Source organism: Molothrus ater, chromosome 5 (assembly GCF_012460135.2).
Source record: "Molothrus ater isolate BHLD 08-10-18 breed brown headed cowbird chromosome 5, BPBGC_Mater_1.1, whole genome shotgun sequence".
Classification (NCBI taxonomy): Eukaryota; Metazoa; Chordata; class Aves; order Passeriformes; family Icteridae; genus Molothrus; species Molothrus ater.
This window is the reverse complement of record NC_050482.2, coordinates 53,209,820-53,232,559: the sequence shown is the minus strand read 5'-3', so window position 1 is coordinate 53,232,559 and position 22,740 is coordinate 53,209,820. Positions and strand designations below refer to the sequence as shown.

The 22,740-nt window shown below is 40.3% G+C and overlaps 1 protein-coding gene across 1 annotated transcript in view; it reads left to right on the top strand.

The window, feature by feature from the left end:
- RIC8B (RIC8 guanine nucleotide exchange factor B) overlaps window positions 1-14,149 on the top strand; it is a 33,056-nt gene extending 18,907 nt beyond the window's left edge. The window contains exons 5-10 of the mRNA XM_036400891.2: window positions 758-911; window positions 1,222-1,317; window positions 3,741-3,885; window positions 4,037-4,181; window positions 6,016-6,135; window positions 13,060-14,149. Coding sequence (XP_036256784.1) covers window positions 758-911; window positions 1,222-1,317; window positions 3,741-3,885; window positions 4,037-4,181; window positions 6,016-6,135; window positions 13,060-13,171 — 772 coding nt within the window. The 3' untranslated portion in view covers window positions 13,172-14,149. The remainder of the gene's footprint in view (window positions 1-757; window positions 912-1,221; window positions 1,318-3,740; window positions 3,886-4,036; window positions 4,182-6,015; window positions 6,136-13,059) is intronic.
- Window positions 14,150-22,740: the final 8,591 nt, after the last annotated feature.

Below are 22,740 nucleotides of genomic sequence, written 5' to 3'. Positions count from 1 at the left end.
AACTCAAGGCATGTGTACCCTGCAAGAGATCCTTGCAAAGTAAGTCCCACCTTACTCCATTGAAGAGGAGGGAGGGACCCTGTGACCTAATTGAAATAATGTAATGGCTCTTTGGAAATGCTCCTCTTTGTGTCCTAGGTTGAGAACACTGCCAGTTACTGAAGGGTAGTGCTTGATACATAAACCTGAGTCTTTTTTTAATGTGTTAAAAAGCCTTCTGTATTTCATAAATACTGCAAGCTAAATAAAAATGAAAATATTTCAGGGGACCTAAGAAAAGGCCACTTTGCCCCCCTGTTAGAGCAGGAGGAAATGTTGTCCATATTGTATTTTGCCATACTAATGTTGGTAATATGGATGTATGGTAAAATGTTTTAAGTTTCAAGGAGGAAAAAAACTCTGACTGCTGCAGATCAATGTGAGAGTTCCCCCTGCTGTCCTGCAAGATCAGCTGCTGTAGCTTGCTGCTGAAAGCTGTGCCTTGTCCATGGGATGAGACACTGTTGGGGCTGGAAGTAATCCTGTACTGCTGCTTTTGGAACTTTTTGTCTTTCTTTTTCCTTGTTTGTTCCAAGAGCCAGAACTCAGGCGATAATGCAGGCCACCTTCTTTAAAACCCAGAGAGGAGAAAATAAAGCATTGTTTGAGTTGTAGGGCCTCTTTTTGATTGCAGTTGTACAAGCAGTTTATGGTGAGTTGTACTCTGTTTTTAATCTTTCCTTCCAAATGAATAATGAATTTTTAAAATCTGTTTCAGCAATGCAATCAACCTCTTAAGCAATGTTCCTGTTTCTTGCTTGGATGTTCTTATTAATCCATCGTCCCAAGAGGAAACAGATATAAAATACAATGGTATGAATATGGGAGCTATTCAGATTTTACTGGATTTCATGGAGAAGAGAATAGACAAGGTATGGACTGCAGGGATTTTTCACAAAAGGGGCCTCTTTCACTAAGGCAAAAATTGCACATATATCAAGTTCTGTATAAACCTTTCAGCCAGTACTTAGCACAAATATGGATATCCAACTAAACTGTGAAACACCTCCAAATTCCCGTGAATATCTGAAGCTCTTTGCTGTGTGTCTGAGGGTGAACATTTGGTTCTTTATGTAAAGTTCATATTTTGATTCTCATATAAAACTTTATTGAAGCGTTCATAGAATTTGAAAAGGAATGTTTGCTCTTAAAATATTTTATTTGTATTTGGCCTTATTTTAGGGAAGCAGCTACAGAGAAGGTCTGACTCCAGTTCTTAGTTTATTAACTGAATGCTGCCGAACTCACAGGAATATCAGGAAGTTTATCAAAGCTCAGGTGAGTAAAATTCATCAAAATTTGCATTTGAAACTGGTGATGAACTTTGAGGTTTGTACATCAGTGCAGGACAGTGCTGTAGAAATATTTTTTCAGTCATGTAAATCAACAGATATTATGGCCTGAGTTCCATGGTACATTTTGTAGAGCTTTTAAATAATAACATCAGGGATATTGTAAAGCTGTGTCAATGTCAGTCACCATGTATCCTATGAGATGGGCAAAAAATTCAGTAAAGTCTGTTCCCTTACATTCAGTAAATAAGAAGCATTTCAGTGCAGTTAATTAGACTTTGCAGAGCTGTGTGGTGGCAAGTGAGAATACAGGTATTTTGATGGGTTCTGCTTGAGGTTTAGTTTTACTTCAGCAGGAAGGAGTTGTTAGGATTAAGACTTGTGTACCAGTGTGTATCAGCTGTCCTGTCAGTCTAAACATGCCCCTGGACAGAGGGCACACTTCATCTCTTTGTCTCTTATAAGGGCTCTTTATTACAGTATGGAATGTAGCTTTTAACAGGGAAGATGATTTCTGTGCCATGGTTAAAGACCTGAAGGATCTATGTAGCTTGGTGGTTGAGTGTGGTGTTTTCTATTTGTTTTGCTGCTTTTCCTGAGGTCAAGTGGAAAGAAGCTAAAAGATGAGCACAAGAAAGAAATTGCTCCTCTGGTTTCTGCTCTCCTCCTAAGCTGCAGTGGCTTTTGAGTTGCATCCCAGATGCTGCTTCCAGATCAAAGCTGCGCCTGAATTCATAAATGGAATTTAAAATTAAGAAGATAATATATTTTCTGCCTCTTTCATCTATACCAGAAAAGTGTTTTTGAGGAATTTAAGAAACTTGTTCTTGTTGCTTGTTTTTCTTCACAGCACTTAGTTTTTAAGATACTTTGCTGATCTGTTAACTTCCAAAATAAAAAAAAAAGTTGCAGAGCCAAGTGTACAGAAGCTAGAAAATGAAGTTGTCTGCATGTTTTTACGACATCTGAGCATTTCAATGTCAGGATATAATTGCATGCTGACTCCTGCCACAGGACCACTGCCTCATATAGTGCAGAGAATGGATGGATGTTGCTAACTGCATGACTGGATGTTTGATATTTTGAATTACCCTCATTGTTAAGTTCTGGCCTTGGGCTTTATTTATTGTGTGCTATTCAAATTGTGATTTGAAGACAGGATGATTGATTTCCTCATGGACTGTCCTATGGCACTCATCACCGTATTAGTATTAGAGTACTCTAAAAACATTAATTCATTCTTACAACACACTGGAAATGGCAGTCATGGTACTATCCCCATTGGGGGGAGTAAGCAGGGACAAAGTAAAATGTTTTTGCTAATTGTTTGAATACTTGGCCTGAAAAAGAAGGATCTGTTTTATCCAAAGCAGTCAGTACTGTAGAATTAATGTAAGGATCAATTCCCAGTGAGTCCAATTTCAGTAGTAATTGTACTGCAGTTTTGCACAGGACATGACACTTTACGTTAGACACCTAGAAAAGAACTTGCAATTTCTTATTATAGTGACACACTTTTTTTATTCCTTAATAAAATATTGAAGATCTATAATTCTTATTTGAGTCTTCAGATCATTAAATATTTCATATTATGGCACGGATTTGTTTGCAGATCATATAATATATCCTTTGAATATATCCTTTTTTCACATAGATGAAAAATGTACATAGATATTGAGTCTGAAGGCATCCACACAAGGAGGCACAAGATAGTTTGCATCATTCATGCACTACCTGCCTTTCTTGAGGGTTGAAGTTAACAATATTAATGACCTCTAATGAGAAAATAGTGTATTTGAGGAAATGTTAAATCATGATTTCTCCAAAATATTTCTGAAATTTAGCTTGAGCTTTTAAAAATGTTTTGTGGTTGAAGTATGTGTTTCCTCTCTATGTAGAGCCCATTTTTGAAGTTTTGAAGTAGAACTTGCAATGTACTTATTTTCGTGCTTTTTCATTAAGCACATCGTTGTTCTGTATAAACTACAGAGCATTTTTTAAGAGTGTAAGCTTCCTTAAACTGGTATTTTGAATACTTTTACAAGATACATGAGGAAAACAGAAGAAACAGAGAACATGAGGTTATGGCTGCCTGTTGACCAACTCTCCTGAGACACCCATTTGTGCTCATAAACTCCTAGTAATTGTATTTTTAAAGTCTGCATTTGAGCATTTGAGACAGTATTTTTCTGCCCAAAATGACAGACCAGAAAACTTAAATATAATAAGAAGCAAGAGTCACTATTAATGCATGTGGGCATAGTTGTCTGATTTTATTGCTTTTTTTTTTTCTTGAAGGACGGAGTAATTTTTTTTGTTCTGTTGACTACATTTGTTTTTGCAAATATTGGTTTTGCATGATATTTCCATGCATTTTATGCTGTTCTTCCCTTTCTTGTGTGCTGCCAGGTACTGCCCCCATTAAGAGATGTCTCAAACCGTCCTGAAGTTGGCACAACAGTGAGGAACAAACTTGTCCGCCTTATGACACATGTTGACCTTGGAGTAAAGCAAATTGCAGCAGAATTTCTTTTTGTTCTTTGTAAAGAGAGAGGTAAAAATTACTTTTTCTTCTCCCTTTTGTATAAGGTCTTGCTGTAATTGGTATATTTACCTCTTGCTGTAACTCCCAGTTCTTGTAGTATTCTGTGGGGTTTGTTTTGTAGCCGAGTACAGCTGAATAATTTTCTGTATCCTCTTTGCAGTTGATAGCTTGTTGAAATACACAGGCTATGGTAACGCAGCAGGATTGCTGGCAGCCAGGGGCCTGCTAGCAGGAGGAAGAGGAGATCATTGGTACTCAGATGATGAGGATACAGACACAGAAGAATACAAATCTGCAAAGCCAAAGTATGGTATTGTTTTCAATATCACATATCCCGTTGCATTTTGTATTCTTTTGATGGGATTTTGGGTGTTTTGTTACCTTTTTCAGAGAGGCCAGCTTTGGAATGATATTAACTTAACTTGCTTATATTAACTCCTGTCTTCTGCTGATTTCATGGTCTAATTATTGAGAAACCAGCCTCTAATAGTGTCCATCATGTAGTCAGATATGGTTGCAGGGGAGAAAAAAATTTACTACGAGAATGATTTAACATCTGAATAACTACTTAAATTTCAAGTGTGAAAAGAGATTTTTAAGGAAGTGATAGGAAAAAAATTTAGTAGCAAACTTAGCAAGGATGGGTTTTGTACCAGATTTTTGAGGAACTCACGTGAAGTTTGCCAAGCTGCTAACTACAGTTTGTGGGGTATATCTCTGTAATGGAGAAAGTAATGGTGTCAGATACGGCTAAAAGTTTTAGTCAGAACTTTGTTAAAAAGGAGAAAACCAGTAGGTTTAGTTTTGGTTTTAACTGAGTTTCAGATTGCCTGGTACTAAAATTTTCCTGAAAAACCAAGTAGGCCACATATGTAAATACAGGAGAAGCAAAATAACTTGTATAGAAGTCATGCAGCAGGAATGCAATATATTTGATTGATGAATTCACTGACCATGTAGAAGCTCAGTTGATTTTTATTAGTTGTAATTGATTGGGTGTTAGAGGTTTTAGTTTGTCATGTTACGTCTAGGATTTTATGCCATTTTAAAGATGTTCTGAAATTGTTGATAGTGGACATCTGAAGCGTTAACATTATTCTTCTGTTTTACTCTGTTTTCCTTGAATTACACAGACATGATTAGGTGTGTGGTGGGTGCTTGTGATTTATTGAAAGATTCCTGTCAAGGTACATGAACAAAGGACAGGGATTAAATGTATGAGATTTAGGAGTTACGTTGCTTCTATGCTAAGAAATTAACTCTAAACCAGGAGGTTTCTTTTTATTTCTACACTTTAGGATTTTTTTTCTTGCTGTTTCCTCTATACTCTTCTTTCAAAAGCCTGACATTCACTTATATGCATATAAGTAAAACTATAACATCCATTTAGTTAAAAGCTAACACTTACATGAAACATTCGAGATAACTGTCAGTTGATTTATGCATCTGATTTTCTGTTTAGCTGTTAAATATCTGTGATTAAAATGTTTGAAAGGATAATGTGCCCTGAAAGTTTTCTTTAGAACTACTTCTCTGCTTTTGTTACCATTTCTGTATCGCTCTTCATTTGTATTAACAGTGAAAATAAAGCTAGCTTTGTAAATGCTCAAAGTGAAGTAACTTAATCTGGTTTGAGCAAAAAATCATCATAATGGAAGGGCTTAACTAATTTAATGGAAAATTAACTGGAACCTATCTTTTTAAAAATATATAATCTATATTTTTATTAAACTATATTTTTAAAATCAAGCCTGTACAGAATTAATTTCAGACATGTATCTGTCATCCAGTTCCCTATTTATGTCATTAGTACTAATGACATTGTTGTTGTTACCATCATCATTCCCCTGGTTTCAAACTGTTCCTCTCTATGTTCCAACAAGAACTACCAGCCTGTGCGTTTTTGAGCACTGACAAGACATTAATACAGTGAATCCACACAAAGATTCAGTCACGATTCATGAGAAAATAGGGTATAAATATGAACCTTGTCTATTTATAACAAAACCTTTTGTGTGCAGTTCAGACAGTTTCAGTCTTGATGGTTTCTGTGAGTTCTTCCTGTTTCCTGCTATTAAGAAGATAGAAAACGTACTTATTCCTGCAGAAATGTAAACTGTGTTGTTTTTTCACCTCCAGCATTAACCTTATCACTGGTCACTTAGAAGAGCCAATGCCCAATCCAATGGATGAAATGACAGAAGAACAAAAAGAATATGAAGCTATGAAGCTTGTCAACATGTTTGATAAACTTTCTAGGTACTGTATTATGCTTTTGAGAGGCAGCTTGTATCCTGGCTCTTTACTAAGGTCTAGTGCTTCAAAATAATGCTAGAATCTACTTCTTTGTAGGATTAGGACCACTTTAAATGCAGAGAAAATGTTCAGCACTTAAAAGAGTGATATGTTGCAGGACTTCTGAGGAAACCTCTTTTGGAGAGGATTGGACAGAATTGGGAAGACCCTGGTGGTCAGGGGACCTGAATAGATAGGCTGATGGTAATGAAGAGAATTTCTTCTTTTAAAGTATGGGACACAATTTAGGCCCAAGCAAGCATGGGTATTTTCCCCAAGTTAATGAGCAGCATCTCATTGTAACTACTTATGCCTGCTGCTTACATGAAGAGCAAATACAGTGTGAAAATAGTTGTTGTCAGAAACAATAAATTGTATAATGGAGCAATTAAAAGGGAAATTGCAGTTAAGACTTATTGTGGATTGATTAGGTTAAGTGTGGACTGGATTACAAATCAGCCTTGTAATTTGTTTTATGTGACAAAGGTAATGCCATGAAAGAAATGGGTACTTAGTGTGACATAATGGTGTTACAGTACTGATACACTGATACACAGAGGGTTGGTCTTCAGTTCATAACTTTCTATGTACAAAAGAACATAGACCTGTGCTCTTATCTCTAGCTTTTTTTCTCTTTGGTTCAATATGCCTAGAATTTACTGGGGTTTTTTTCCCCATACTTCAAGCCATACTGGAGTGATTGCCTGTATTTTTTTTAATTCATAAGTAAAGTTACATTCTTGAGAAACACTTATGTGATACTAATTTGCCATTGAACTGAGCTGTAGGAGGTAAATATTTAAGGACATTCATTCTTCAAATGTGGAAAAAACTCATCAGCTAGAAATGTGCTTGTTTTGTGAGAGTCTGTAGATAGTCAATTAACAAGATCTATTGAGAGAAATTCAGCAAAACAAGTTTCTATATCTCTTTTAAGGATTGGGAATATAGCAAAAGATACAGGACAATCTGGATTTTACATTAGTTGTCAAAAACTGAATTACAGGCAGGATTGAAAACAGGGAAGGAGCTTAGAACAACTGATCTGAGAGTATCAATGAAGTAATTAGATATTTTTTTTGCATTATTTGCAGGGAAGGCAACCGTACCATGTCATAGTCTTCTTAGGAAAGAGAAGTAAATGCAATGCACATGTAATCTTAATTGAATCATTGCTATGTTAAGCTAGAGAATTAAGATGCTGAGCATGAAGGGTACCACAGTAAAATGACTAAATGGTCTAAAACGTTCTTTGAAAGTAAGATTGAGGCTGCAGACAAGCTGAGACTGAAGGCAGTTGCTGTCACTGCAGCAGTTACACAAAAACTCCCAATGGTTACTGTGGCACAAGAGCCCTTTCAGTCTGGAGGGTTGGAGGCACCTGCTGCAGTGCCTGCCACAGGCTGACAATGACTGAGCAGCTGCTGCCCTGTGTCACCACTTATCCTCTTGGCCAGCAGCATTGCTGTCACCTTGAGCCTTCTGTGCCCCCTACATTCACCTGCAATTTCTTTTATAGTACTTACACTTCTTCAGGGCTGGGACTCTGTGGTAGGGTTTTTGCTTGTTTGTTTTGTATTGTGGTTACTGTGGGACAGTGTTGTTGATAAGATCCCTTTAGGTGCTGTGATGACATGAATAAAATCATTCCACTGTTCTTCCCACACTTTTTGTTTTACTAAAAATAGGGGAGGAGGAAATGCTGGCAGGAGGGAAAAAGAAAGTAAGACTTGGAATGGGGAGGTTGTGGGATGTTTTTCATGAATGTAATTGAGTGCAATTGTGGGCCCTGCAGATGTTAAACAACATGGGAAGTTGCCAGTCTTGCATACAAGAAGACGTTAGTACCATGGTGATAGTAGTGGGAGTCCCTCCATGGTTTTGGAACAGGAAACTTGTGCTGCCTCCACCTTGAGGAGTGCTGGGAGTTTGCAGACTTAAATCTACATGGAATACACTTCTTACCCTTGGTTTGTACCCTACAGATTCAAAGCAGAGGTTGCTTGGTTGGAGTTTTTGGTTGATTCTGGGGTTTGAGTCTTCCTTTGAGGCAGAGGGCTTGTGGCAGGTTTCCTGCTTCTGCTTTTCTCTCTTGTCATCATAGGAGGGGAAATGTGCCATGGACGGGTTCAGTTTGGTGCAGTGCTTTGCTTACAGAGGGGAGGAAGTTGGAACAAGAACAAACAACTTCTTCTCCTCTTGAGCAAGTTTATATAATTTAATGTAACCTGAACAGGAGCTTAGAGTAAGCTTGTGGGATGTACAGCAAAACAGGTTTACTTAGTTTACTGATATTGTCCCAGCAGTGGAAGCTAAGCTTTAAAGAACTGCCACACTTTTATTGAAGAAAAGTATGAAAAAAAGTTGAAGGACTAACAAACTTGTCAACTTCCTTCCCTGACTGATTATAATAATTAGGCCAGTTTGTCACTGGGGCGCTTCAGATTTGACTTTGACTGGCTGAATATGAGAACTCACAAAACAAATTTTCCAAGCAGTACTACTTCTGTGAAATTATAGCCTTCATTAACGGCTGCTGAATGTTTGCACTGTACCCTTTCTAAACGGTTTATTGAAGCTATAAGTACAAAGGAACATCTTTTTCCTAGTTCTGTAGTATGCTTTTCAGGTTTGTTTTTATTTTCAGCATTGGCACTGAAAAATAGAAACTTTCTGAGATCATGTAAAACTGATTGATGCTTTTGGTCATTTCAGGTCATACTTCCCAAGCTTTTCTACTCTTTTAGGTTATTGGTGTTTGGGCCTGTTTATGAGGTAATTGATCATCAACAAGGCTAAATTAAAATGAATCACCCAGTTTTGATTTCTCAAAATACTTGTAAGATAAACTGAATATCGTTATGAACCCATTTCCCCTGTGCCAGTATTTTAACATAGAGTTGGATTCTGCAAAGGCTTTTATAGAAATTAGTATTTAGATCAAATTTGGCTGAGTGAGATTACTTTTTTAAAATCATCAAATATATACAAATTGTAAGTATAAATGAACATGAGAAATCTCAGTTACTGCATTTCTTGGGAGATGTATATACTACTTAGGCTGATGCTGGATGCCTGAACTTGGCCTTGATATAACTCTGTGGGTTTTGTCTTCAGTAGTGTCTTGTTGGTTCTTTGAGAACTGTTTGTTGACTGTAAATCGGTGTCCTCTGCACATGATGCACATCTTTCAGCTTTGAAAAACTCCACAGATCTGCAAGGATTTAATTCAACCTTCCATTTTTTTTTGCAGAACATCTAGTTAGCCACCTTAAGTCAGTATCGTGTGATATTCTGCCATATAATAGATTATTGGAGTTACTCCGTGTTAATTAAAATGTCTGGAAAAAATGCTAACATTTTTTCTATTATGAATGGTAGGTAGAATTGTATATTAATTGACTAATTTAGAATGTCAGGATGCTTTTCCCAAGCCAACCTTGTATTAATAGCAAGAATCCTTTTGCTGATAAAATGGTCTCCCAATTATCACAGCTTGGGTTTTGTTGTACGTTGAACAGAAGTCAACAAAACAAGTAAGAGAACCTGTCTAAATAAGGTACCATACTCATTAAAAACACAAAATTAATCATAGGATCAATGAAGAAGGCAATGCTACATTGAGTTTGTTTTTTTTCTTCCCCTTTCTAATCATAGAGCAAAATAATGTTCCCTGAAAGGATCAGAACTATTTTGTGGCACTCAATTATAAGGAGGTGAATAGGTCCCCAAGACGCTGTTTTATCAAAGGGGCAGGCTGGTGTTTACATGATGGCTGTTTGATTACAGACACCGTCATTAATTCTGTGTGGCAGTGCTGCCCTGCAGCACAGACAGCAGGCAGGAGAGAGTCACCCTTCAAAACAAGGCAATGATTTTTGAGTCATTATCAAGCTAAATGCAAGCAGGAAGGCTGAACTTGTATGGATATTTTTGAAGGGACTCTTGGGAGATCTGCAAGTGGAAGAAGAGAATGCATTTTACTAACTGTTTAATTATGGTGTATTCCTAAGTACACTTGAATAGAATGCTTTATTTGCATTAGAAAAATGAGTGTTACAAGATGCATTTGAGTACGTGGAAGGTCACCTAAGGATGTTCAAACATGTATAAATACACACATTGAGTGCTTGTATGGAACTTCAGAATATGGAAGAATGATATGATATTGAAGAATTCCCACTGCCATCTACTGGGCTGAGGCCAGCAATATTCTGCACTATGGATGTGCTATAAACATCCAGTTTCTGGACAGTGACCTGTTTTCTGAGGCTCTGCCTGTCGGTTCCTGGCACTTCCTTTCCCACCTTGTCTTTCTCTCCCTGTGGACAGTGAGCAGCACATCCTCAGGTAGCCCAGGGTGTCAAAGCATAGTTGAGGTCTAGATTGTGGTTAGAAACAAAATAGGCTGATCTTTGTTTCTCCTCCTTCTTCCTTTGGTGGCTTGGCATATTTCTGTCTTCACACAGTTCAGTTTTACTGGGTAGCACTTGCCTGAGGAAGGATGTGTGGAATTCAGCCTCCTAATGCAGAGAACAGCAAACCCCTACCAGGCCTCTCCCATCCTGCAAAGCAGGAAGCTCCGGGAGGAACAGAAAGGTACTTGATAAGCATCCTTGTTACTCCGTGCAATGTGAGCTCAGCCTGGCTCCCATGGTTAAAGCCTAAAGCTAAAGCAGGATGTGAAAGTGAGGCTGGAAAAGAAAGAGCTTTGCTTTTATAATTGACAAAGAATGCGATAGGACTTCTTGACAATATTTAGAGTCCTAAGCATTGTTGGGAGGAGCAGGAGGTCCCCACATAAAGGGACCATGGGACCCTTGTTTTCTTGTGTTTCTCCTCCTTTTTTCATGAACAAATTGTTATCCTTTATAAGCCATTATAATTCATTTATTACCAAAAATAAATGGTAAATTACTAGAAAATTAGGTGATTTCTTGACTTCTGGCTGCAGTATTAAATGTTAGAACTTAAGAGTACGCTTTGGGATTTTTAAAACAAAAATCTAGGAGCCTTTCAGCTTTATTAAAGGGCAAGCAATGTTGATTCTGTTCTTCCTGGCTACATTTTTGCATTTTAGATGTTACTTGTTTTGTATGATGTTTTAAGTTTGAAAACCAAAAAGACCTTAGATTTATAGGATTCTTTCTCAGGGGGGAAAAAAGTCTTAGCTATTATACACAACTCCAAAGCATTCCTCTGTTTTGCCTTTGGGGTACCCCTACAGCAGACAGGGTTCTGGTCCTCTTTGGACACCAGATTTGGAGTCTACATGTTTTGAGCCCATTTGAATCTGATTTCAAGGGCTCAGAGGTGTCTTTTCCATACATCTTCAAGAGATTCTCTGACTGCTGTCACTTGGGCAGAATCTGCACACTATGGCTTGCATTGCCAGAAGGGAGGGGACTTGCTGGCAATCCTGAAGTAATGGCAAACTCTCTCCAGTCTCTTTAAAGATGGATCCTCCTCTTCCACCCACGCTGAGGGAGAGCCTCCCCTGGGCTCTTTTGATCTGGTCTTGCAAACTTCCTTCCCTGGACTCAGGCTTCCCACCAGACCTTGTCAGCCAAGCCACAGCAATAGTTTATCATGTGAGATTTATGGGTTTATCACTGTAGGATCTGATTGTCACATCTGCACAAACAGCTGAATTTATCTTGCTGTTTAATCGCATCTTTTTGAGATGTGATTTAACTGCATCTTGACTGTACAGTGTCTGGCGTATGCATGCTATGTAACACAGATGTTGCCTTTCTTACTGTTCCTGTGGGTGCATCAAGGTTGGATTGATTGCCAGCTGTGTTCAAGGAATTGTTGTCCCTTTTTTCAGCCAAGGTAGTAGTGCAGACCAGGCAGAGAGCTGGTGAGATGGCTTTGCTTCCCCACCGAGTGATGCAGTTTTATTGTCCATGGCTTGGGAGGATGGTAGATGTATGTTAAATTGACAGTTTTACTGGGCTGCCTTTCAACCAAGGGGTAAATTAACATCAAACCTCTGCTCCTTTATTTAAGGCGATTCCTGAATATTTAGAGGTATTTTCCCTTTTTTTTCAGCATAAAATCAAAATGTTATCTTTGCCCTTACAGCTTTTGCCATAATCCACATATAAACGAGGTGATAAAAAGTAAGGATAAAATAAATCTTTGCTAATACTTTTTGATTGGCTTAATCAATAATTAATCATCTCTTAGATGAGGCTGTAGCTTTTGGAGTAGATATAATTGGATTAACCGCTGAGCAGCCTTTGGAGCTCTGAAGAGATTAAAATGGCTGTAAATCCTGTAATTAAACTGCCACAAACAAAAGCAATAGTTTTAGAATCAGTCAGTTATTTTTAAATGAATCAGCAAGTCCTTAACACACCCCTAGTAGTGGTGTAGGCAGAGTCTGTTCTCGTAACTGACTTATTTCCTTCAACAAGATGAATATGTATCAAATCATTGCTTTAATTGCTTGGGTATATGTTAGCCAGAATGGCAGGTGGAATTTTAGGAAGAACTGGCTGCTAGAGAACTCTCAGAAGAAAAGCTAGTTTGTGTATCCAAAACAGTGAACCTGCTCCTTGTCTTGAGCCTTTTAGGCACTGACTTTTCATGGTGCCTGTTAGGCACTGACTTTTCATGGTGCCTATTAGGCACTGTCTTTTCATGGCTAAGTAGGTTTGGCCTACATGAATGAAGTCTTTATCTGTCCTGCTCTTCCCCTCCCACCTATTTGGGAAGGTTTTTTGTGCCTTTTTCTTCAAAACAGACAGCTTTAGCAGGAATAACTTCCTTTTAGAGGCTCATTATGTACAAAAGCATATACTGTATGTGACTGTATTATACACATGGGAATTGATATGTGTGCACATGCTAATATGGATTCTTTCTTTCAATCCCTCACAGAGATGAGCTCATAAAGCCAATGGGAGTGCGGCCGGATGGGACAATGGCTCCTTTGGAGGAAGCAGTCAGTCAGTACCATACCAGCAAGCAAGAGAGCTCAGATTCAGACTAAGGCATCACCTGCTTTACTCTCAATTCTCCTCTAATCCACACTTCTTCTTAGAGCCACATCTTTTATCCTCACATTAGCCTCATAGCATCACTTTAATTGTTCTATTATTGGCATATTTAAATGATGGGTCCTGTGCTGTAATTTCTGATTTTTAATATGTCTGTTTAGAGAACATATCAATTAATTAGTTTATGATCTTTATTAATTTAAAATTAAATGTATTTCAAAAGGATAAAAAGTGAAAGCCTACAGTGTAAAATAAAGTCCACTTTCATTTTCCAGAATCTTGTTTTCTGAACTCTGTAGGTTTTCCCATTCTTGATAACCTTTTGTATTGTCTTGCCAGTCTTCCTCTTTATATAATTGTATTAATGAAATGTGTTTACTTAATGGCATTAGGAGCAGAGGGTGTTTAGACTTAGAAGTCTGATTGACCTTGTGAGGCTGCTTTAGCTGGCATTGAGCAGCGATTTCAAAGCTCCCCTTTTTGAAGTGCCCTGGGGTTTCTTACTGCTACAAACTTTTCCAGTTAAGCTGCTGCTTAAGATTTTAACAATGTGTCAGTGACAGACTGCTTCTAAAACTGCCTTTAAATTGGGAAACAAGATGATGGATTTTGTATGTCTTCCTTCCCTCCCTGGTTAAGACCACACAAATATACCTCCTCCTCCCCTCTTTGGTTAAGTAAAAACATCCGTATCAAAAATGGCGTTCAAGAATTGCACTTAAATGATGCCATGAATGGGAGGGGACTGGAGTGCGTGTGCCAGTGTTTCACTGCATTGGGGCCTACTTTTGGAGATCAACTTCTATGCCTCACTTGAAGGGAAGTCAAACTAATCAACAAAGAAATATTTCCTCTAAGAGAGAACTTGGGAAGCAATGGAATAGAGAATGGGAGGGTGGAAAGGAAAAGAAAGCGTCACTTTTAATTCTGTACTCTTTAAAAACAAAGATTAAAGTTTTAGGCGTGCTGCACTGCTGTTGTTGCCTCTTTGCCTGCTTGGTTTTTTTCTGTGTTTCTCCCAGCATGAATTACATGAAGAATAATCCATGCCCTAGTTTTGAATTGCTTATTTTGTGCAGCTTAAACATGCCATTCACTGGAAGTGTTTCAGAGGTTGGTGTTGGTTCTCCAGGTTTTGTTTCTTATGACTTGACACTGGTTCTCTGAACTAAGGAAGTTGATGTTCAAAGACACTGTAAGGGGAATTTGGTATGAAATTGTGCTATGGTTGCTTACGTGAGGAACTTCTACAGATGATCTTAGTCTTCCAAAAGAACTGAAAAGAAAAAAATAAAGCACTGCTGTCCTCTCAGTGGTTCAGTTTGTGTTTCCAAAGGACTCAGCCCAGCCACAGCAATGTTTTTCTTGGTACATATGTAGTATGTTATGTCATACCTCTTCTTTATGACTCCAAAAATGGAAGGGACCAATTGTCCAAGAGCAAGAAATGTGCTTGGCTGCATCTAAGCCGGGTCTCAGAAATATAATTCTGGCTTTAGCATCATGCACTGACTGCTCTGAGGCCAGCACAGATAAGTATTGTGTGCCCTACAGGTGCAAAGAATTTGTGATCCCTCCCCAAGGGGCAAAACTTCCCTGACCCTGTTAATAAGGAACTGTCTTTGTGTCAGCTGGGGAGGGAGTTGTTTCAGTCGTGGGCTTCTTCCTGTTGAGCACTAAGTACAGAGCATGAAAAAGAGCAAAATCTTAATTGCTGTTTTACCAGCTGTAGAATATGCTCCTACAATTAGCTGGCTAAAGAGATTATTAAAACAATAATGGCTCCAGAGACCTTGTTATAAGCAGTATAGCATGAGGCTCTTGTGCTCTGCCTCCTGTCATTTGCCACAGGGCAGCAACATTTGCAATAAATAGTTCTGTTTACTTTATCTTGGAAAACAGATACTTGTAGAAGGTTCTACAGACATGGATGCTGCTTCGATTAAAAAGAAAAAAGTGAAGACCAAGCATAGGCCTGAATCCTCCAGCTCAAGAGTGGCTGTCATAGCTGGGTTGCCTGTAGTGCAGGTAAATGTAGATAAATGAGCAACTTGCACTAGTGCAAGATAGCTCTTGTTCCAAGGGGGTAGTTTGTGAAAAGGCTGCTGCAGACTTTTTGGCTTATCTTTGCAACGTAACATAGGTCCAACCTTACCTGCACTGGCTGGAGATCTGTGAATATCTTGATATCAAGGTCCTTCAAATCACCAATGCCTCTGCTTCCTTTTGTGCTTGCTGGTGTTTTCAGAGTAACATGGTTGGATTTCTCTTGGATGGGAGTCTGGAGAAAAGTGAGGTTAAAAAAAGGAAGTACCTGGAATTTTTTATGTACTGTGAAATATTGCTCCTGAATTTATTTTCAAAGTTGAACCTCCAAAACTGGAAGCTTGGGCAGCTGAGTCTTGCTTAAACTGGCAAACTGGGCAGTGGCAGGAAGGATCTCTAAGTGAAATGTCTCATTTTACTCCCTTCTGAGTAAAATGTCAGTAGGATTTCTAGTGGTGACCATAAAGGTGTTACCCAGTGGGTTTTGAGGACGTGTACCTTTCACTCCCAAAGAGTCTTCCACAGTCAGTCCCAGACCCAAAATCTTGTGTTTCAGTCTTTACTTTGGCATCAATAGTCCAAAGCAACACAGTTCTCATTAAAGCTCATCAATGATTTGGAAGCTTTGCTTCTCTTTGTTTCCCATTAGAGTTATGAAACAAAAGATGATGGGAAATTGCTGAAATTTGTCAAAATGCTTTGTTCTTTTGTAAAATAATACAGACATATTTGTTAAGATGTTTGTGAAAACTTCCTGGCAGGTATTCCCAAATGCTAATTGAAATTTCATGTGCCCCAAAAGTGGTTTTCAGGAAAAAGGGACGTTTACAATCTGTTAAAAATGCTGTGATACAATTACCACAGAACTTTAAATAAATTTGCCAAAGAGGAAAACCACATTAGCTTTGATGTTTTGAGTGTCCAACATTGCTCTATGTGTGTGTGATTTTTTTTACTCTGTATCTTGAGTTTTTCCAAGTACCTGAAAATCTGCAAAGGTTTTAAAAAAACCCAACCAAAAAAAACCCCAAAAAACACAAAAACAACAAAACCAAAGAGAACAGGGCAATAGCATATTTTTCTTATAGTTCTTCAAATTGTAAATTTCCCCTACCTGGGTGAAAAATCAGTTGTCAAAGGTGGCTTTAAGGAAGAGAACCTTACAATGAAGCTGTAGCATTAGTGGGTTGCTAAGTGCCCTAGTCAGAAAGAGGAAAGTAAACCCCAAAGTACACAAGATCCCAAATCTCCTGAAGGAGCATTCCACAACATTGTACTTCAACTTATTACCACAAAACAGCTAATAAAATCCTGTGCTTTAATAAGGCTGGCTGTAAAAAGACTCTTCCACTGTTCAAACAGTTGAGAGCCAGACTTTGCTGGTCTTTGAGCAGCAAGTTAAACAGCTGCCAAGGTCAGATCCTTTTCTGGTCAAGCATGGGCAAGCAGTGATTTAGAAGTACTGCAAAGATGTGGCTCACTTTTAGACAGAAAAAAAAAAGTACCTATTTAATTCTACAAATGAAAATTCTTCTTGCATTAACACCTTAGTTACTTGCATGGATCTGGCCCTTTTGGAAAGTGTCCGGGACCATTTGTTCTCTGCACAAAAGCTTTTGCTCGTCCTGAGGTTGTTTCTCTCCAAAATACGTGTCAATCTGGTGATGCAATATTTAGACCGGGAATTTTGGGGCAAATCAATGTCCTTTTGGCTTTTCCATGTATTCTCCAGCTGTGCCTGGAAAGCAGCTCCCTCATCACTGGAGGAAGAGTATGGGAGGGAGGGCTGGAAGTCCTTCCCGAGTGGTGCCAGCCTGGGGTGAGCCGGACCTGGGAGCCCATCCCAGCTTCCCCTGCTGCCGGAGGGAAGCAGGGCGGGCATGAGGCTGCTGGGAGGCCCAGGTGGGTATGAGGTGAAGGAAAATGTGGTGACTGTAGTAAAGCTGAGTGTTTTTCAGGGCTCCTCCTCTCACCACAGCAATGCAGGTGAGTCCTATTAATCCTCTGCTTTTCCCTGTTGCTGTGGAAGTCTGTGCCTGCCGGAGGTTATTGCCCTCGGTTCAGGCCTCAGCGGCTTTGTGGGTGTTGCAGTCATTCCCTCACTGGGAGGTGCCCGTGCTGCTGTGCCTTGCTGCACTCCCTGAGAGCAAGCCTCTCTTCCTGGCTCTGTGTGAGTGAGGAGGAGGGGGTACCGCAGGAACGGACCAAACTAATTTCTTGGGAAGGAGGTAGGAGCAGACCTGTCTTCTCTGTGCAGCATTGGAGCCACTTTCAATTCTGCTGTGAGACAGCTCTGAGGGCTAGGCTGACCTGCAGCTGCTGCCACACAGTGGTCTCTGGCCAGGCTTGAGGACAGCAGATGCAGTCTGTCAGGTAGGGAAAAAACCCCAAACCCCAAATCTGACCATTGCCACAAGCAGTTCTACAGCACCACGCTGACAGCACGAGGGTCAGCTCATCCCTCTGTCCTGGCTGGGAGCAACAGGGTCCAACAGGACCAGGTAAGTTCCTCGAGCATCCCGGCTTTCTCCAGAGCAGGCGAGAGCACAGATCACTGAGCTGCTGATGTGCCTGGGAATCAATCCCTCTGTCAGCATGCCAATCTCTGTGGGGTACCTAGGCAGGCTTTTAGAGGTTGGTGGGGAAGGAATTATTCAGACCACCCATCTTAGCTGGCTAAATTACCCGGGTAGTCTCTTCTAACTCCTTTTCCAGTCACGGATGAGAGAGAGGACAATTCAGAATAAGGATCATTTGGGTGCACTGAATGACCCTCTGCAGGAGCTTTGCTTTCCCTCCCTCGACTACAGAGGGAGCCTGGGGAGACCAGCTGGTTACATTTAACTGCTAAATTGGTTGCCAAAAGATGGGTGGTGAGAATTCTTTCCAGTTTCCCCTTTGCCATGGACCACACTCTTCCCACAGCAGGATGCTCGCTTGTGCTCTCCTGCAAATTTGGAGATTGCTTAGTGCAGTGGGATACAGGCCCCCAGGAGCCACCACAAGACAAAGGGTGTATCACATCTCTTGGCAGGTACTGTATAAGGCTGTGTGCAGGATTTCATGGGCTTCCTGCTTAAACAGGTTCTTTAAAGCAGCTTTGCTTTTGGGAGCCTGTTTAACAACTTGCCTTGGTATAAGCCAAGTTTTACATACATTCTGAAATTTGAAAATCAAAGTGAAACCTCTGGCAAAAAATGTAACTAGAGAGGGAAAGATAACAGAAAAGACTTCTAAGTTCACTCCAGATGTAACAAATGGAGAGGAAGGTGCAGTCATTCATAATAAACCCTGCTGAGATTGCCCCTTCCTCTTTGCCTGATAAACCCATTATAAATTGAAAGAAAAGCAGCCAAGATCGTCAGGCTTTGGGACATCCATTAGCTTTCTTTTACGTTTTAGAGCTTGTAACAGATGCTGACTGTGGGTGTTAGTCCTTGTCTAACCAAAAAGCCCGATTCTTCATTCCAGAAACTTAAAATATAAGTTTCTGCCAACAAGAATTCAAACCTAAACCTAAACCACCAGGATTCTAAGGCTTCATGATTATTTTATGCTCAAGAAGGGAGCTTGCCTGGTAAATCCCAGTGCTGTGGCACATCACACTTCCAAAGGCATTAGAAAAAAAACAGTAGTTTATTAGTGGGATTTTTTTCCTTTTTGAGAAGAGACTAGTGACTCTCTGGATTCCCTCCTGTTTTCTCAGTCCCCAAATGTTCATAACACCCTGTTGGGGAGGAATAATTTCCATCTAAGTTGTAAAACACACTTATAAGTAGATGGGAAAAGCATGAACAGTGCTGTAAAGAAAACAAAACCGCTAGGAACAAGATCTTATTTTGCATGCTTCTCACTGTTGTATTTTTGTCTCAATTAGCATATTTTAAAGACAAGCCTTTAAAAAAAAATTCTGCTATCTGCCTGAACTGTTCTCAAGCTTTGAACTTTTCCATCCTTTCTATTGATTATGGCCAAGTGACCCATATTTAAAAAGCATTTACAATAAAATTATAGCACTTTCTTTTGTGCTGCAGGCTTTCCCAGTGAAAAGCTAAAATGTTTTAAAATTGTCACTTTTTGACAGAGGTAATGGCTGTAATATATTTAGTCTCTTCCCCCTTGTTGTGCTTAAAATGGGTATGCTAATAAAGGGCACAGCTGTCGATACTTTATGGCCTGCTGGGGGGAAGAGGGGGAATGAAGGCAAAAAACAGATTGACTGTGTGTCAACAAATGCAGCTGGGAAAGAAAAAAGAAGCCCCTTGAAGGCCCCTGCAACTTAAAGTCCAAGATAAATGATGCCCCTATGCTTAAAAAAAAAAAAAAAATGGAGGTTGGAATTCAATAAAGGGAACTGAAAAGGAAACTGCTTAAAACTGAAAGCCTTTTCTCTGCCTCTAGACAGCTTACAAGAGAAATGAGCAAAACTGACCACAGAAAGAGGGTGAGCGGCCAAGAAAGAAAACAAAAGCCTATCCTGGAAAATATATTGCATCAAAGAATTATCTGAAGTGCACTGTGGCCGGTGGGCGGAGCACGTACAGTTTAATGGAGATGCAACAACTTTTACACGCTGCCGCCTTTGGGGGAGTGGGCAGCTTTGTGCCAGGGAGGGAAAAGGGGAGCTGGAATTATTCACATCAAAGCAGCAGGACTGGGACACAAGGGCAGCGGGGTGATGGTGGATGTCCTTCCCTGGGGAGCTGGGCTGGGCTGTCCCCATGCCTTGTGCTTGGCCAGTGAGACTCACAGACTGGGGCCGCTCCTGAGGCAAGGAGAGAGCAACAGCAGGGCTGGAAGGGGTGCAGGGATGGGCAGCTGGAATTAATGCAGTGAGGAAATGGCAATATTGGGTGCAAACCTGCAAGAATCAGGCGGTATTCATTCCCCAGGTCATGAGGCAGCTGGTTTGCATGGAAGCAAACTCCTAACAAAGTAACAAGTGGTGGGGAGCCATTTGTTCATCACCATTTCTTGGACAATTATGGAAGATGAGGACAGTTTTTCCCGGCCTAAGGCAAAACGCCTCTGTAAGTGTGGCTTGTGTTTCCCAGAGGTGTCCTGAGAGCATGGCCTGGCTGCACCAGTGCCACCAGAGCTGCTGTATCCACCTGCTGAGAACCAGGGTCCAGGCATTTCCACTGCCTGTTCTGGGCCTGGCAAAAGGCTTCCTGGAAAATAAACCCTTGGCAGCAGGCGAGGCCAGGAGGGCTGGTGAGCCTGCAAATAACCTCTACTTCTGCACAGGGAGGAGATGCAGTCTGGGGTGGGATATCCTGCTTTGAGGAACTGTCTACTCTTCTCTTTCACTTTCCCACTTCTGTCATCCTTTATTCCCACCACTTTTTAAAATTTATTTTTCATTCAGGCCTTTTTTTCCTGGTGTGTTGTTCCCATTCAAGAGCATCTGGAAAAGGTAGTCAAATGGGAAAAAAGAGTTATCTGTTTTCTCAGTTCCTCAATTTTTGCATGTGTGCATGTATTCCCTTTAACCTCTGCAAATTCTGTAAAAATCGGAGGAAGGAAAAATAAGTAACTGAAGACAAGGCAAAATCAGGAAATTGAAAAAAAAATGAAATTAAATGGAGCAGTCAGGTAAAATTTTTACTAAAGCAGCAGGACATAAATATGGCATGGAAAGTTCTTGTTTCCTTCTGTAATTGTTTGAAAGACTTTTAAAAGGCCATAATTTTTACTATTCTTGCTAGATTTCACATGGTAAAACTCTTGTACCATTAGAGATCAATACCTCCCAGTGATGCTATGTTTCTGGGATGACCAGTTTGGCTTTGGTTTTCTCCAGAGAAGAGTGGGATTGGGTATGGCTGGTGTGCTATATCCACAGTTTTTCATTTTTTTCAGGAAAAACTGAAAGGTTGCTGTGCCCAAGGACAGAAGAGTTAAGAGATTCCCCCACCCACAACTGGGACTGACTTTGGGAAGCAAACCTTGTCTGTGACACTGACTCATTGTGTGAGTCCCACTGCTTCTTTGTAGTTGACAGCTGGGAAAAATGGAGAAAAAGAAGAGAGAAATCCCTGAACTCTGAGTGTGGGGTACGACAGGTGTGTTCACTGGTGTGGGTTGGGGTGATTCCTCAGGCAAAGGTTCCCCTGCAGCTGGGCTGAAGGTGGGAACACATGAGCTCTGCTGGACTAAGAGGTCACGTTATGAGAAATAACGCTCAAGTTGGTGTGGCACATGTAGCACGACTGTAAAGTAACTCAGCAGTATCTGAGCTGGAGCTGCTGTTGGAGAACATTCTCCAAAGGAAAATGTCCAACATGGTTCTGTAAGACCTGTACCTATGAACTGGGAAACAACCAATTGGGAAACAACCCTGAAGGGGCTGGAGATATCACAGAGCTGTGTGTGATGGTCAAAGCCAACAAGCCCCTGCACAGGGAGTGTGTGAAAGTGCCTATTGCCATGGGGAGATTGATCCCTCCATACAGAGAGAGACCATGGCTGTGACCAGCTCCCTGTCTATAATCCACGGATCTATAGAGGCCTGGAAAACCCAAGAAGATGATTTACAATTGTGGTGCTCAGCACACTCAGGGGAAGGCTGAGAGGAGGCTGTGTGGGAGCCAGAGCAGACGGTTTTTTGTAACTTTATCTTTGCTGACCAGCACAATTTTCCAGGGGAAATGCAAGCCCAGGATAGTGGCTGTTGAGCTCACTGACTTGCTTTGTTTAATTATATTTTGCAGACTGTTTAATAGGGGCCTGGAGATCCAAAGAACCACCAAGAGCCTGAGGCTGACAACCACCAAATATCTCTGTAGGAAGAAGGTATGTAAAACTTCAATTTATTTAATGGAGCTGAAAAATGCTCAAAATAATATTTCATGTGCATAATTGGGCATTGAAGTGACAGACTGTGAACTTTGGTAAACTTTGCTGTCATCTGAAGCTCTTTGGTTGGTCAAATCACTTTTGAACCTGGGCAGCCCTGGTGCTGCCATTGGTGTTCCATATGCTGTGAGGGGTCTAGAGACCTTCAAAATGTCTGTGCTTTTGACCAGAAACTTCTAATGCAGGTTTTCGTGTTAAAGCCTTTCACATATGATGTCTCCCACAGTCCTTCTAAATAAAAAAATCTCAGCAAGCAGCAGGTGAAACTTTACCTCTTGTTTTTAATATTTATTTATAATTTTGGGCACCTTTGGATGTTGTCCTCATTTCTCGGTCTGTCAGTTTTAGTGGTTAAGGTTGTCAGGATATTGTTTCTCAGCCAGAGCCTGACCTTTGGGACTGGTGTTAGCTCTCTTATTTTCAACCCGCATGGTGTGTGGGTGCCTCTGCCTCCCTCCAGGCTCTGCTGCTCTCTGCTCCTCTCCTTCCAATGCATGTGGGCTTCTCAGAGGTGTCAAGTCACCTAAAATTTAACTAAAGGAGCCAGGGACAGGGGATGGAAGGGTACAAGCGTGCCCTTTGCCTATGTAAAATGGGAGAAAGGGTTTGGGATCAAGCTGGTACTTTATGTGCTATCAGGACCTGGGCACAGATTTGT